General features: G+C 47.6%; 1 protein-coding gene and 1 non-coding gene across 2 annotated transcripts in view; both read right to left on the reverse strand.

The window, feature by feature from the left end:
• Positions 1-3,497: 3,497 nt before the first annotated feature.
• The window catches only part of LOC119162198 (uncharacterized), a 79,345-nt gene continuing 69,579 nt past the window's right edge, over positions 3,498-13,263 (reverse strand). Inside the window, exon 3 of the mRNA XM_075879229.1 lies at positions 3,498-7,634. Within this exon, the coding sequence (XP_075735344.1) occupies positions 5,949-7,634 (1,686 nt within the window). The 3' untranslated portion in view covers positions 3,498-5,948. The remainder of the gene's footprint in view (positions 7,635-13,263) is intronic.
• TRNAT-CGU (transfer RNA threonine (anticodon CGU)) lies at positions 12,865-12,937 on the reverse strand. The gene has a single exon. It is a non-coding gene; the product is annotated as a tRNA-Thr (tRNA).

A 13,263-nucleotide genomic window follows, 5' to 3' on the forward strand; every position in this document is an offset into this window, starting at 1 on the left:
TGTATACGTCGCGTGCAGGCAGCGAATTTACGCGCTTAACGCATTATACTTGTACTCAGCGCAATAAATATGTACGTATACAGAAACACTTACCGTGAAACACAACGCGGCGACGACAGGTAGCTTCGAGCCGCCAGTAATCGGTTTCAGTTCTTTTTTTAACTCGCTGAAAGGGAGTAGCCATCGGCTTTAATGACGCGCGCACGATTGCCTTATATGGCACGAACCGCCTTTCGCAACCCCAAGGCCCCGCTCGGTGTAGACAGCGGCGAGTGAGGGCGCGCTCGATTCATCGCAGAAGCAAGCTTGCCCGACATCTCTTTCCCTGCGGATCTGATTCCGCGGCGTATGTAGTACACGCCGAGCGGTGGAGCGCGCTCTCTCATCTTGACCAGCGTGCGAGCAGTTCGGGTCACTCGGTTGCCGTACAGCCTTCAATTTGCGCGCTCGCTGGGCGCTCTGCCGCACTAGAGAGTGGGCCACCGGTGGTCGCGCGCTGCTCAATGCCAAGGGCACGCCGACGTCGTTTAGCTCTCGTAAAGTGCCCGCCAGACCAGGAGAGCGAAATGGGAGGGGGGCTGTAAGGAAATAAGAGCAGGTCGTAAGAAGAGTCATCTGCGGCTTAGAACCGCTCAACTTTTCTTTCTATCTCTAGAGCTATCCATCTGCCCGATTCTGAAAAACTGCATAGACGGATGCTCTCTGTTTCTTTTTTTTTGGAAGACGTAACTAAGAGGGCTGACGAGTGTGTTTGTAAGACTTCTAAAGGAGCGCGTGTCCTGCCACGTGAACTTGCAGCGCCGCTCGTTCGCCCGGACCACGTCCACCGTCTTGTGCGTGAGTCGGCCTTTGTATATACGCTGACCCGCGTTTCTTCTGAGCAGGTTCGTTCCTGCGCATATTTGGTAGCGAAGCTTCTTGCGTCACCGGTATACTTGCCTTCTTCCTACTCAGGAACCGCTCTCCTCCGTCAATTTCGAATGCCAGCGCATATTCGATTCATTCCTCCTCATGACAAACCTGCTCCATTAATTGTTTTATCTCTTTCCTTTCTTTGCTTTGTTTAGCTCATTGGAGGCACTACATTTTTCACGGAGTCGACCATCTGGCGCGGCGTACACCAGTCGCACGATGACGGCGCTCCACGTCTTCTTTCCCTCTAATTTTTTCCGGTGCCAGTACCATTGCTATTGTAATTTCTTAGCGCATCTTGAGAAGGTTGAAGTCGTCTGCTGAATGAACTGCAATATTCTTTCATTCTTTATCCGCTTTTTTTCTTGTTATAAATAATTTTTTACCATACTTCCTACCAGCATTTGCTATACTTTCTTGCATACTGTGCTGCTTCACGGGCCAATATAAGAACGCTGCTTATGCAATGACGTCTTGGTCACGTGGTTCTCCTTGCTGTCACCAGCAATCTATAATGACATTGATCAACTATATACAAATGTAACGCTTTTGTTCCAGTTACTGCGAATTCTTCGTATTTATAGCCCTTGAACCGCGAACTACAAGTGCTTGAAAACCACCGCCATCAAGCACGTGAGATCACTTCTTCTCGACCATTAGGATTCACTTGGCAAGCCAAAACAGCTCGATGAACACGAAATTATTGAATGGTCTGCAGGCGCCAATTTCATTATGTCATCAAATTATTTGTGGTATTCTGCTGTTTCAGATACGTTGGAGTATAACCGCCTTTCTTAATTTGCTGAGGTAGACTGGCATATGGTTCCCTAGGCTCAATGAGGACGCCATGGTATGAGCTTTATACACTGTCCGCCGCACTGAAGCATGCACTTGAAGGCGCCGAAGCCTTCGTTGCACCCATAGTTTCTTTATCGCGAGTCGCATTGCTCTCACACAACGTTCGCGCGCGCTGACAACGCGGCTCGTGCCCCTGTGCGTGAAATGCGATGCACGTCCGCCCAAATCACGCGGCATCGGCGAGCGCGCGCTTGACGTACCACGCTTTAAACGAGGGCGTCTCTGCTTTGGTGTTGTTGTGCACGTACACATATTTGCTGGAGGGTTGGGGGAGGGCTGAAAGGAGGGGGCAACTGTGCCCAAAGGCAGTGCGATTCTCGGGGAAACGAAGGGAAAGAGGCACTCAGAGGAGAAAAGCGTCTGGCGTCTCATCGGGGCCGTTCTCTTCTTTAGCCCCGAAACTCGCCCATTGGAACGCACGGGGCGAAGCGGATGAGCGTTCCGCATCGTTAACCCGCACGTCGTCTCGCGCAGCCCGCATGCGAGCTGAGCACGCGGCGGCAGCAGTCGGCACGCTCTGCTGGTTCGTCTTTTTTTCGGGACCCGCTCTCATCCGCGGCCGCGGGCCCATTTCCGACGCCAGCGCCGCGGCCACGTTGATGACGCGGATGAAATCCATCGGACGTGACCACGAGCCGCTTGTGGTTCAGTGTAAGTACATGCTGACGCTGTTCTATGCAGCCTAAAAAAACCTGCTATATACAGCAGCGCCATCATCGCGCCGAATGAGAAACACACAGTATTTCTTTTCATTATGTAATAACGGCTTTGCACCACACAGTAACTTATACCACGCATTTGAATCATACAACGATGGATCTTAACTCTACAGAATAATCTTTGTTAAAACGGTTGCTTGGACGAGTTATTTAATACTTAGGAAAGGTAAAATGGCTCAAATACGACGGCATACTTACAAATAGGCGAATACACGCCGTTAGTCTTTCGGGTGTGCCCCCCCCCCCCCCTTTTTTTTGCCGTTTTATCTCTACTACTTTTTTGTGTCTCGTGTGACCGTAACTTAATAACTGTACTGCTTGCGTGAGTCGTCAGACGCCTGTATACACACATCTTCCTCTGATTTTTGAAGTTTTAGTAGCGTTCGCGTCAGTTATCCCTCTGAAGAGCTACAGAAATCCAGCAAGACCATTGCGCGCTGGAGTAGGCTCTCATGAAGAGCAGAGAAGGCCGGAGACTGCCGAAATAGTTGGTGAACTTGAATTGCTCACAATATACGGGAGCGCAGAGGTGTGAAAAAGCTTACGCTTCCGATGGTCTGGATCCTTCAAATATGAGAGAAATTCGCCAACGCAAGCATTACAGAAGTAAAATTCACAGCAAAAGAACAAGCAGAATGGCTTCAGTGTTCACACATAGACACACAAACTTTTGACAAAGAAAATCGCGAGGACCTTTACGCAATGACGCACTCTGAGAAGTAGAGAAAGCACGGATTCGGGGCTGTGTTACATTAATTACCACCAGTAGAACACAGCGAAAATTCAGCCTGAAAGACCAGATAAACAAAGGTTTTCATTTCATCCTTACCTTGCATTCTACAATTTCTACAACGAACATAAATGCATGGAGTCAGATTCAAACGTTACAGAGCGCGTATCAAGGCGTTCAAGGCATAACTCCGTTGGTCTGGGAATTGTGCCTTGGGTACAGTGACTCCGGTAGCCGTATGCCCATAGGAGCATAAAATTAAAAAAAAGTCAGTGCAGTCATTTGTCTCTACGTTTATTAAAAATCATTCGTCACCACATCATGGCGCTAAGAAGATACCGTGTTTTCGTATGCTCGTAGCGAAAAAAAAAATAGCAGTGCTCGACTGGGCATTGTGACAACCTAGACATGTTACAAACCTTGCAAACTCATTTTAAAGTGCACGTGCGGCTGTTTAAAAAAAAGAAACAAAACAAAGAACTTAAACATCATTCCCACCAAGCCGAGTTTTCTTCTCTGTATAGCACCACAGAGAGAAAATTTCATACCGCAGGACATTTGAATGCATGGTGCAACATGGGCAGATACATAGGTAAAAAAGAGAAAGAGAAAATCAGAAGCTGTATAGAAGGTGAGTTGACTGGGTACATTGCAGGAAAACTCGCTGCGCGGTTCTTTTCGAAGACCACACCCGTACTTCCTTGCATGGCAAAGAAGCAGAAACTTTTTCCTCCGTCATCCCTATCACACTTGCTAAAGATTCGCTATTCTTTCCTGTCAGTTGAGAGTTAAAAACATGAATTTTTTTTCGAGCAGCTGTTAGCAGTGAAGAGAAGGCGTCGCCATTTGCTCAAGAAGTAAAAACAAACTTCCACACCCAAGTGCAGTGCCTTTACCTTCTACAAGCCATTCATGGGCAATATAAGCGCACCAAATAAGTGTGACTGGGACAGTGTGTTCATTCAATTTTTGTATATAACGCCACGAATAGAGACATACAATGCCCCGTGAGACGAAGACAAAAGCGGTATCCTCGGGTGGTTGTTTCACCGGTAATAACAGGCCGTCTATAGTCACACGTGTGTAGGACGGAGAGAATGCCAGGGCAAATGATTGAGAAACTTGGGGTGCCTGGTAAGGCTCAGGGGCAACGATGACTCTTCGAAACCCGTGTGGCTTGGAATCCGTGGAATGGCGCAATGCAGTTGTAGTACTAACTCCGGCCCGGCATCTGGAGGGGCCCCACCTGAAGTGGGCCTTGTTGTGACGTTCACCTGAATCCGTGCTCTTAAAGGTCCATTCACTGGATGGCTGTACCTTCAAGTGCGCCGAAAAAACCACGCACTTGTTGTCTTTTCTTTCCAGCATGCAAAAAAAAAAAAATAAGTTGCCGCACATTCCGCTGGCTTAAAACTTGGCGAGAAACAAAGAAGGAAAGCGTTTAACAAAGAAGCACGCACAGACACACACATTCAGGGACAATGCATTCAAGTAAGAAGGCCGTAAAACTAAGAGTCCAGGTCCCACGGTGCTACACTATTGACGATTAGTGTCCATCAACTTCAACAACAGGATACATGCGTACGCTTGCAACAACAAAATATCATGGTGGTATTACCAACACGAAATAAATATGTTACAAAAAAAGAAGCGCGGACAGGCAAGACTGCGAATCTATCGCATCGCACACTGCGTGCCATATCGGACGCCTATACAACAAAAGGAGATTAGAAAAAAGGGTGGGGGGGAGGGGTGTATAGGAAGCATACGTCGGCGCGTGGGAGTCAATGGATGACTAATATTCTCCTGAATGCATGAAGATCTGGCATCTGCGAAACTGAAGCCGACGTCTTTAACTTGACGCACGCAGCTACGCTGTTTCCAGAACAGCCGAGACGCTTTGCCTACGTACCTGAGCACAAAACGGCGCTAATGACGCACATCTTAGACAACATTATATCTAGTAGCCATTTTGCTTTATAAGCTCTAGAAAATGATCGCTTTTTATGACGCTCTCACTGATTTTGCAAAAATCACACGCTGTGTTCACAGAATATTACAACTCGCTCTGCCATTTTTGTATCAAAGCACAGCTCCCCATTTAACGGTTGCATCAGCTTCTAGTCTCAGAAAAAAAATGTTTATGAACATTTGTGAGGTACGTGGTGTAGAAGCTGGGTAAAGGGGGAGTAATGTAAGCTATAAGATTGTATATCTGCAGCAAAGAGCGATGATGAGGGCCTAATTGCATACAGCAATGGATGAATGTCATTTCGTAATGCAGTGTCTTCTGAGAGCAATGCCCGAAGCAAATAATATTCTCGTGGCCGTATGGCATTTGACACCACAGAGGGGGAAAAGAAATAAAACTGCCGTGACCTCATATGCGTTCCTTTCGTGAACCATTTGGCTGGCTCTGCTTGCCTGCTAGTCACGTGACGTAAGGCAATGGCAAGAAGAGGGACTATTCCTCACCGCTATGTTTGACAATGTTAGTCTAAATGCGACTGGCCAAGTGATACTTTCGCAGCAGATCAGTCAGCTCAGTCGCATTGCTCTTCCTACTCAGTTTGAGGCAGGTGCCACACCAAAACTCACGCCACAAGCCCTCACGTTTCCCCACGGCCTGTCGTTCGCGATGGGCCTGCGTGTTCCACGCTAACGCTTGTGCGGTGGGAGCATCCGTAGAACACGCAAGAATCGCAGCACTGGCGAGAAACGTGACGTCTTCACTGTGGAGTGATGGCCACCTTGACGAACTCGGGGCTGTCGTAGGAGATGATCTGGTCGTGGTTTTTGCTGTTCGCAATGTGGCGCACGCGTACGAAGAGGAACGAGGCTACCAACATGGATACGATGAGCAGAAGCAGGAGCACGATCAGACCCGCAGCAAAGCCGGGGAGCGAGATGCAAATGTTTCCGTCTGCTGTCGCGGAGCGGCTGCTGTACACATCTACTAGGGTGTCGTTGTCTCCCGTAGGCAGGTTGAAGGCGACGTCTCCCGGCGCCACCACCTGAATGACCTTCTGGGTCTGGATGTCGGTCGCGTCGGCCCCAACCTCTCGCCGGCGTCGCCGAGCGTCATGCGAGCGTGGCATGCCACCCGTGTGCGCGATTGCGTAGCCCGTGTTCGAGTGCACCACGTCGTTGTCGCTTGGCAGCTGCTCACCCTGTCTGTTATAAAATACGGGTGGCGGATTCTCTTTTGGCGGGTCAGTCGACACAGTGACCGCGCCTTGTTTTTTGGTCACAGAGACGGTCTGTTTCTGCGACTCAGACGGCTTGACGAAGTGCGCCTTCTGCTCCGAGTACGCCGACGATGGGTCGCGAGGTGCCGGCAGGTAGTGGCCGCCCAGTGCCGCGTCCCCATCGCACTTGGGCTCTGGACACTCGTAGCGACACACTTGGATGACGCACTGGAAGTGCACGTTCATTGAGTCCGGAAACTTGAAGGCCTGGAAGTAGGCATATGACACGACCGACGCCGAGGCACCGAAATTCTTGATCTTCTGGAAGCGGCTCATGATCTTGGGGCGCGCTACGCATCCGTATTCGTCGACCAGCACGATAGGCTGGTGCTTGCCATCGTGCGCGATGCAGTTGCGCACCAGCATGTCGAACTTGTTCTCATCGTCCTTGATGGCCAGCACCATGGTCATGGTCTGGCCTATTTTTACAATGCCAGCAACCTCGCTGGCCCAGGGTCCTTTGCCCACTTGGATCTGCATCCAGCACTGGATGTTGTCTCCGAGAAAATTGGCCGTCACTGCGTCCAGCATGTCGACGTTGAAGGGACGAAAAGTGACTGCCTTCTCATAGAAGTCGTACCAAGTGCAACGTAGCCGACGCGCCTGGTCCCAGATCTCTTGCACCTGTGGGTCGTATTGGACTATGATGGTGTCTTCGATGAACACGCCACTGCCGAGGTTGTCGTAGCCACCCTGCTGGCTACTGGACATGCCGCAGCTGCCCAGAAATATGTCGAAGTTGACGGCGATGTGTCCCGTGTTCGGCGGCAGGTGCACGCACTTAGGGTCGCTGTAGTGTCCCTTGCTGAAGATCATGCCATGAAATGGTCGATCGAACTCGAGGAATACCTTCATATGGTTCTTTTCGCACTTGACATTGAGGCTCTTGATCTGTGGCATGTCTGGTCGTCCCAATGGCCACGGGTCACCCGGGTCCTGCGGTCCCACGGCTGCAACCGCATGGTGGTCACCGTGGTGATCACCATGGTGATCGTGTATCGGGATGATTGGCACGGCGGCCACGTGCCCCGCTGATGCCTCGTGGTGCGGCCGCTGCTGCGGCGGCTCGGGAGGCTCGTAGCCACCACCCCCACGATGCTCGGCCGGGATGTGGGCCGTCTCCTCCTGCTGCAGGTCCTGAGCCTTGTCGATCTCCTTGGCCCACACCTGCGAGACGGAAATGAAGCCGTGTTTAATCATCCCGTACGCTGCACGATGCAATACGCTGTGTATTACAATGCATCTTGAAATACAGCAACTGGTACTGCAAATTTTCATGCTTATTTGACATGTTTCGTTGTTGTTTCGTGATTGCAGTTCTGAAATGGGTTGGTTTCTATTTGCTTTGTGTTTGAAAATTTCAATGTATTTTCGTTATAATTGCATACTATAGATGTACAGAACATCCTCGTGATATAGCTGCTTCGGAAACTCCTGTGTTAACATTTTCATGAATCCTTGCCGTGGCAGTCACATTTAGGAGGAGGCAAAATTATTGAGGCCCATGTACTGTGTGACGTTAGTGCACGTTAAAGAACACCAAATAGTCGAAATTTCCGGAAACCTTCCTTATGGCGTTTTTCGTATTGATAGTTTTGGGACATGGAGCTTTGTAATAATAATAATAGTAACATTATTATTATAATTATAATAACATTATTATTATTATTATTATTATTATTATTATTATTATTATTATTATATTTTTATAATATTACTTTCGTGAAGCCGTCGTAATCTACTTCTTGTAGTTTGTATACGATGCACACATATTGCACGCACACAATCCAATTACGTTGCTTTTATATCTTTTTTTCTTTGAAAACAAGATAGACCACTGGGTTCTCGAGCAAACTTTTATGGAGATAATTTGATGGAGGAATCACACAATATTTGTATGTACTCAGAACATGATGTTAGAAAGTCACTGCATGCTGTCAACATGACGTGTGTTCGCTGTTCTCTCCGCACGCAAGATGCGCCTGGGAAATGCACGCACTGAAACGGTATCACGAAGACTACACAAGGTTCATACTATACGCAACCCTATACGGCAATACAGAGTGAGGCTTCGCCGCATAGGGTGGCATGATTGCCAATGCCCACTGAGCCTTATAGAGGGCATCGCATGGGCGTGAGTATAGGGAGTCGCACACTTTGGCTGAATTGGCATTTTAATTATGAAAAGTTCCCTGGCCACTTGCCCTGGTCTATAAAAACTTTGAACCTGTCATGCAGTTAGTCTTAATGTTGACAGTGTTGACAGAACGAAGCACTAGAATGACAGTATGAAAGGTTCTTTCATGAACGCAACTACTCTCATTTCATCCAACGTATGCGAAAATTCCTCTGTCATGTAGCGGAAGGAAAAAAAAAAAGCGGATAAGGCATGGTTCACGCAGAATATCTCACTGTGAGACAGAGAAATGAAAAGAGAAAGTCACATTTTGCGGGCTTATTGCAGGATTGCTTATCTCGTATGGATTTTGAAACTTAAAACTTTACAGCTCGTTCTTTATAGCACCTTCAAGTTGGCCGTATGGTATGGCTGGACCGGACTAAAGTCATTGATATTTCAATTTCGAAAGTATTGATAAACGCAACCGATAATATGGGTTTTTATGTAACATATGCGGTGTCATACAGGTATGTTCTTATCAGATGAAATTTTCAGGAAGGTGATGGCACGAGGCGCAAAAGGCGTTACTTGTTCGCGCATACATGGAGCTACCTTTTCCGCCTGTAGTTAATCGCAGGTTGGAGCGAGAATATAGGCAATGGCCTACGAGTTTCAGCAGGAAGGAGCTTCAATCGTCTCCACTTTTTTTGCAGCATTTCTCGTACTATGCGTGCACTGCGCAATATTTGCCCCGCGAGCAGCGCGCACACGGAAGTCTCTTAGATCCGACAGCGTGTCGCAGTTGCGACGCCGCCCTTGTTGTTATTCGTGTTTATATTTTCTTTCGCTGTCCTCGTCATACTCTAGTAGTAAACATGTCGTGCGTGTTTCAACACCGTTTCAGATTTGGGGAATATCAAGAGCAAAAACAACAAACAAACATTGGTGAAGCTAAATCTGACTTTTAAAAGAAACGCGCCTTCTCGCATACTGATAGGGCGTCCGTTACCCCGGTAGCTGCGCAGATGGCCCACGAGCTTCCTTCTTCACGCAGAGCACCGTGTTGCCCTTCACCTTCTAAAGCGACAGACCCTAAATTTGAGAGACCCGTCTTTCCTGAGCTGTTTCTTCTCGCCTGTCTACACACACCTATATAGATGACGGTGCTGAATGGCCGTGGAGCCGTCTTTCGACACGACGGCGCGATACGGGTTGGTTCAGCAATCAACCTTGTTCTTTTCTCTTCAGCGAAACATTGCAAACCAAACATCATGTATCTTTCAACTTTACGCAGCCCTAACGAAGTTAACAACAAACTTTTTTGAGGTCTCGGTATGGTTTAAGAAGGTCAGGATATTATTCCCTAGCGGTAATTGAATGAAAGCGGTGATCGCATGATTGGTGGGGACTTTTTGCCCCGATCCTCTCCTTGTAACGACACTCACAAGCAAACAGGACCGCAGAGACCTCCGTGATTAGTGATATCTTCTTTTTCCGTCCATGCAGGTGAACGCCTGAAATATGCTTTCCGCGGAGCTACTTGCTTTCTGGTTAACCTCCATACCTTTCTTCACACACACACACACACACACACATATATATATATATATATATATATATATATATATATATATATATATATATATATATATATATATATATATATATATATATATATATATATATATACATATATTAGTGTGTCCTAAAGAAAGCCGAAAGCCAGACAAATTCGATAAATCGCGGGAGATCCAGTGCGTTTTAATGAACTCACGAATAACGCTGATATCTTTCAATCACTACATTTTACAACGATAAGCCTATATCGACTTTATTTACTTTAAAACGAGGAGATAAACGGGCTATATAAAGCATGCGGTTAAGCATTTTCACGGTCAGTTTGACCTACAAAGGTATTAACGTGCAGTGATTCGAGTCTAGCCTATACAGTCACGCACGCGTGAGGACCGATAGCAACTGTGCTAGCGCGGCGGAACGTGAGACGGTTATTTTACACGCTCGCGTATACACGCTCGTACACCCGGCTGGCGATCTGGTGCGCGCAATCTGTGCTCCTGGCCATACGCACACATCACTGATTCCGTCAGTGGTTGGCGCCATGGCTCCCTGCTCTCGCGCCTTCCGATTCGCGTGTATTTAGCAATACACACGGGCAGCTCGCGATCGGATCGGAAGTCGTGCTCACCGATTTGTTACCCGCGGGCGCGTCTAATGGAGCTGCGCGAGATCGGTCAGCTCGGTAAATAAGTCGTCTGCCATTTTTTTTTGTTTAGATGTTCTTTTCTTCCTTGTCGGGGAAAAATAACCTCTCTTCGATCATATTACAGAACCGTGACAGGCCGCTTAGGCCAAATAACCGAGCTCGCTTTACACGAACCTGGCGAAGACAAACTGCCAGGGCACCGCGGACCCTCGATCGGGCCATGACTGCCGTTACGATGGTGCATGCGTGGGGGCCATCGCAAGAATTTGTCTATTTAACCATGCCCCCCCCCCCCCTTCCTTTTTTTTTTTACAGGAATGACTGAGAAGGAGGGAGAACTTCTCCCTTTGGTAGCAGCCCGGGTCAAACGGCCCACGAGTTCTGCGCGGGCTGTCGGTGAGCTGCCTTCGCCTGACCCTTTTGCGAGGTGACTGAGGGGATGCGCCGGCTGCCGCGTTTCCAGCCGCAAAGCACGTGCGCCTCCGCTACAGCCAGTGTAAGAACAGCTAGGGCAACAGGTCGCCGTGCCGAAATCTCTGTGCGCAGCGCAAAGTTTGCACGAGCGTGGATGGTAGAAATGAAAAAAAAAAAAGAATAAAGATGTGGAATCATGGCAGCAGTCCGACCTACGTGACGCTTTAGTTTGACCTTTTGTGCAATACGCCCACTGTATACGGGCATATATATATACGGAGCGATGTGGAAACGCCCCCGCGTCGATCGACTCCGATGGGCACTGCCTTCTTTGCACGATGCTCTGTAGCTCGCGTTGACCTTCCAGTCGCGCGGTAGGGTTATCGACTCTATCCACGGTGTGCGCATACTTGGTTGAGGAGAATGCCTCAGAATAATGTGGTGGGTGCATAGCCAGCTGTAAGAAGCGCGCACGTAACGAGAGATAAGCTCCGGCCTCAAGAAAATTGAGTGATCAGTGCTTTACTCGGCTCGGCCTTATACCTGATCGAGCGCTGATATCAGATGACAGTTGAAAGGAACACAGTGAGCGCAAACACAAACTTGGAAATTCCACCCGGCGTGTGGTCCAGAGAGCATGAAAACAAACAAATGAGTGATTTCAACCTAAATTAGATGGCGCATATTGTGTTGACGGCTTAGGACAAGTGACCCTGTCCATTTAGGACATGAGTTCAAACTCGCAAAGCTCTGCACCTGAGATATAACGCATATCCAAAACAAGTTGTCCCCTGCAAAATCATTCGATTCCGGGGATGACACTGAATCAAGCTTGGCCAACTGGTGTGGGCCAAGTTGAACATAAACTGGGGTTCTTTAATGTGTACGCAAACTAGCAGTACGGGATTTTTCGTAGTTTGGCTCAATAGAAATGCGGCTGGGAATCGAGCTGTGACCTAATGCTGTGCAGTATAGTCCTAATGCCAAACAGTATAACAGCAGCAAGATAATCGCAGACACATTCATGTCACAACGCATAACACGGACATTACGCAAGAATACTTCACGCAGTAAAGTAGCCAAGAAGGAGGGGGGGGATATGGAAGTTTAACCTCACACCTCGAAACTATTAAATTTTTATTGATGACGCCGAACAGGCTCATAAAGAGTGTGCCACACTCACCGTCTTGGCTACTGTTGGCGCTGACTGACACTCCCACGTTTAATTCAAAAATATATACTGAATAAATTGGTTGGGAGGATGGCCGCCGTGGTAGCTCAGGTCGTAGAGCATCGAACGCGTTATTCGAAGGTCGCAGGTTCGGTTCCTGGCCACGGTTCACCCACTTCTTCACATTTACATTATGATTCCATCGAATAACTTCCCCTATACTTTATACTTTCCTTAGCGTTATGGTCTGTTAGGCCTCATATATATATATATATATATATATATATATATATATATATATATATATATATAAGGGAAAGAAGTGTATACTTAAGGGCTCGTTTTTCCGTGTTTTTAACACAATAATAATGAGATATAACAGACAGTAATGCCAAGGAATGTACAGGGGAAGTTATTAACATTAATGGAATGTAAATAAGAAGAAAGAAAAGTGGATGAAAAAATTACCAACTGTAAGCAGGAATCGAACCTACGACCTTCGAATTACGCGTTCGATGCTCTAACCACTGAGCTATTACAGCGGCACTCCCTCCATCCACTTTTTTGGGTTTATCTGTGAATTTAGAAGTAGGAGCGACAGTCAGCGCCATCTATAAGCCAAACAACGAGTGTGAAAACACTCTTATGCGCATGTTTGGCGTCACGTAGCACGTGAACTTATTATGAGCGGGCAGCTGATTAATTGTCCCTCTTATACAACCTAAACACACCAAGTCTGCCAGTACGAGACCCTCGTTCAATGAAATAAGGGAAAGAAGTGTATACCTAAGGGCTCGTTTTTCCGTGTTTTTACCACAATAATAATGAGATATAACAGACAGTAATGCCAAGGAATGTACAGGGGAAG

Source organism: Rhipicephalus microplus, chromosome X, assembly GCF_043290135.1.
Source record: "Rhipicephalus microplus isolate Deutch F79 chromosome X, USDA_Rmic, whole genome shotgun sequence".
Lineage (NCBI taxonomy): Eukaryota > Metazoa > Arthropoda > Arachnida > Ixodida > Ixodidae > Rhipicephalus > Rhipicephalus microplus.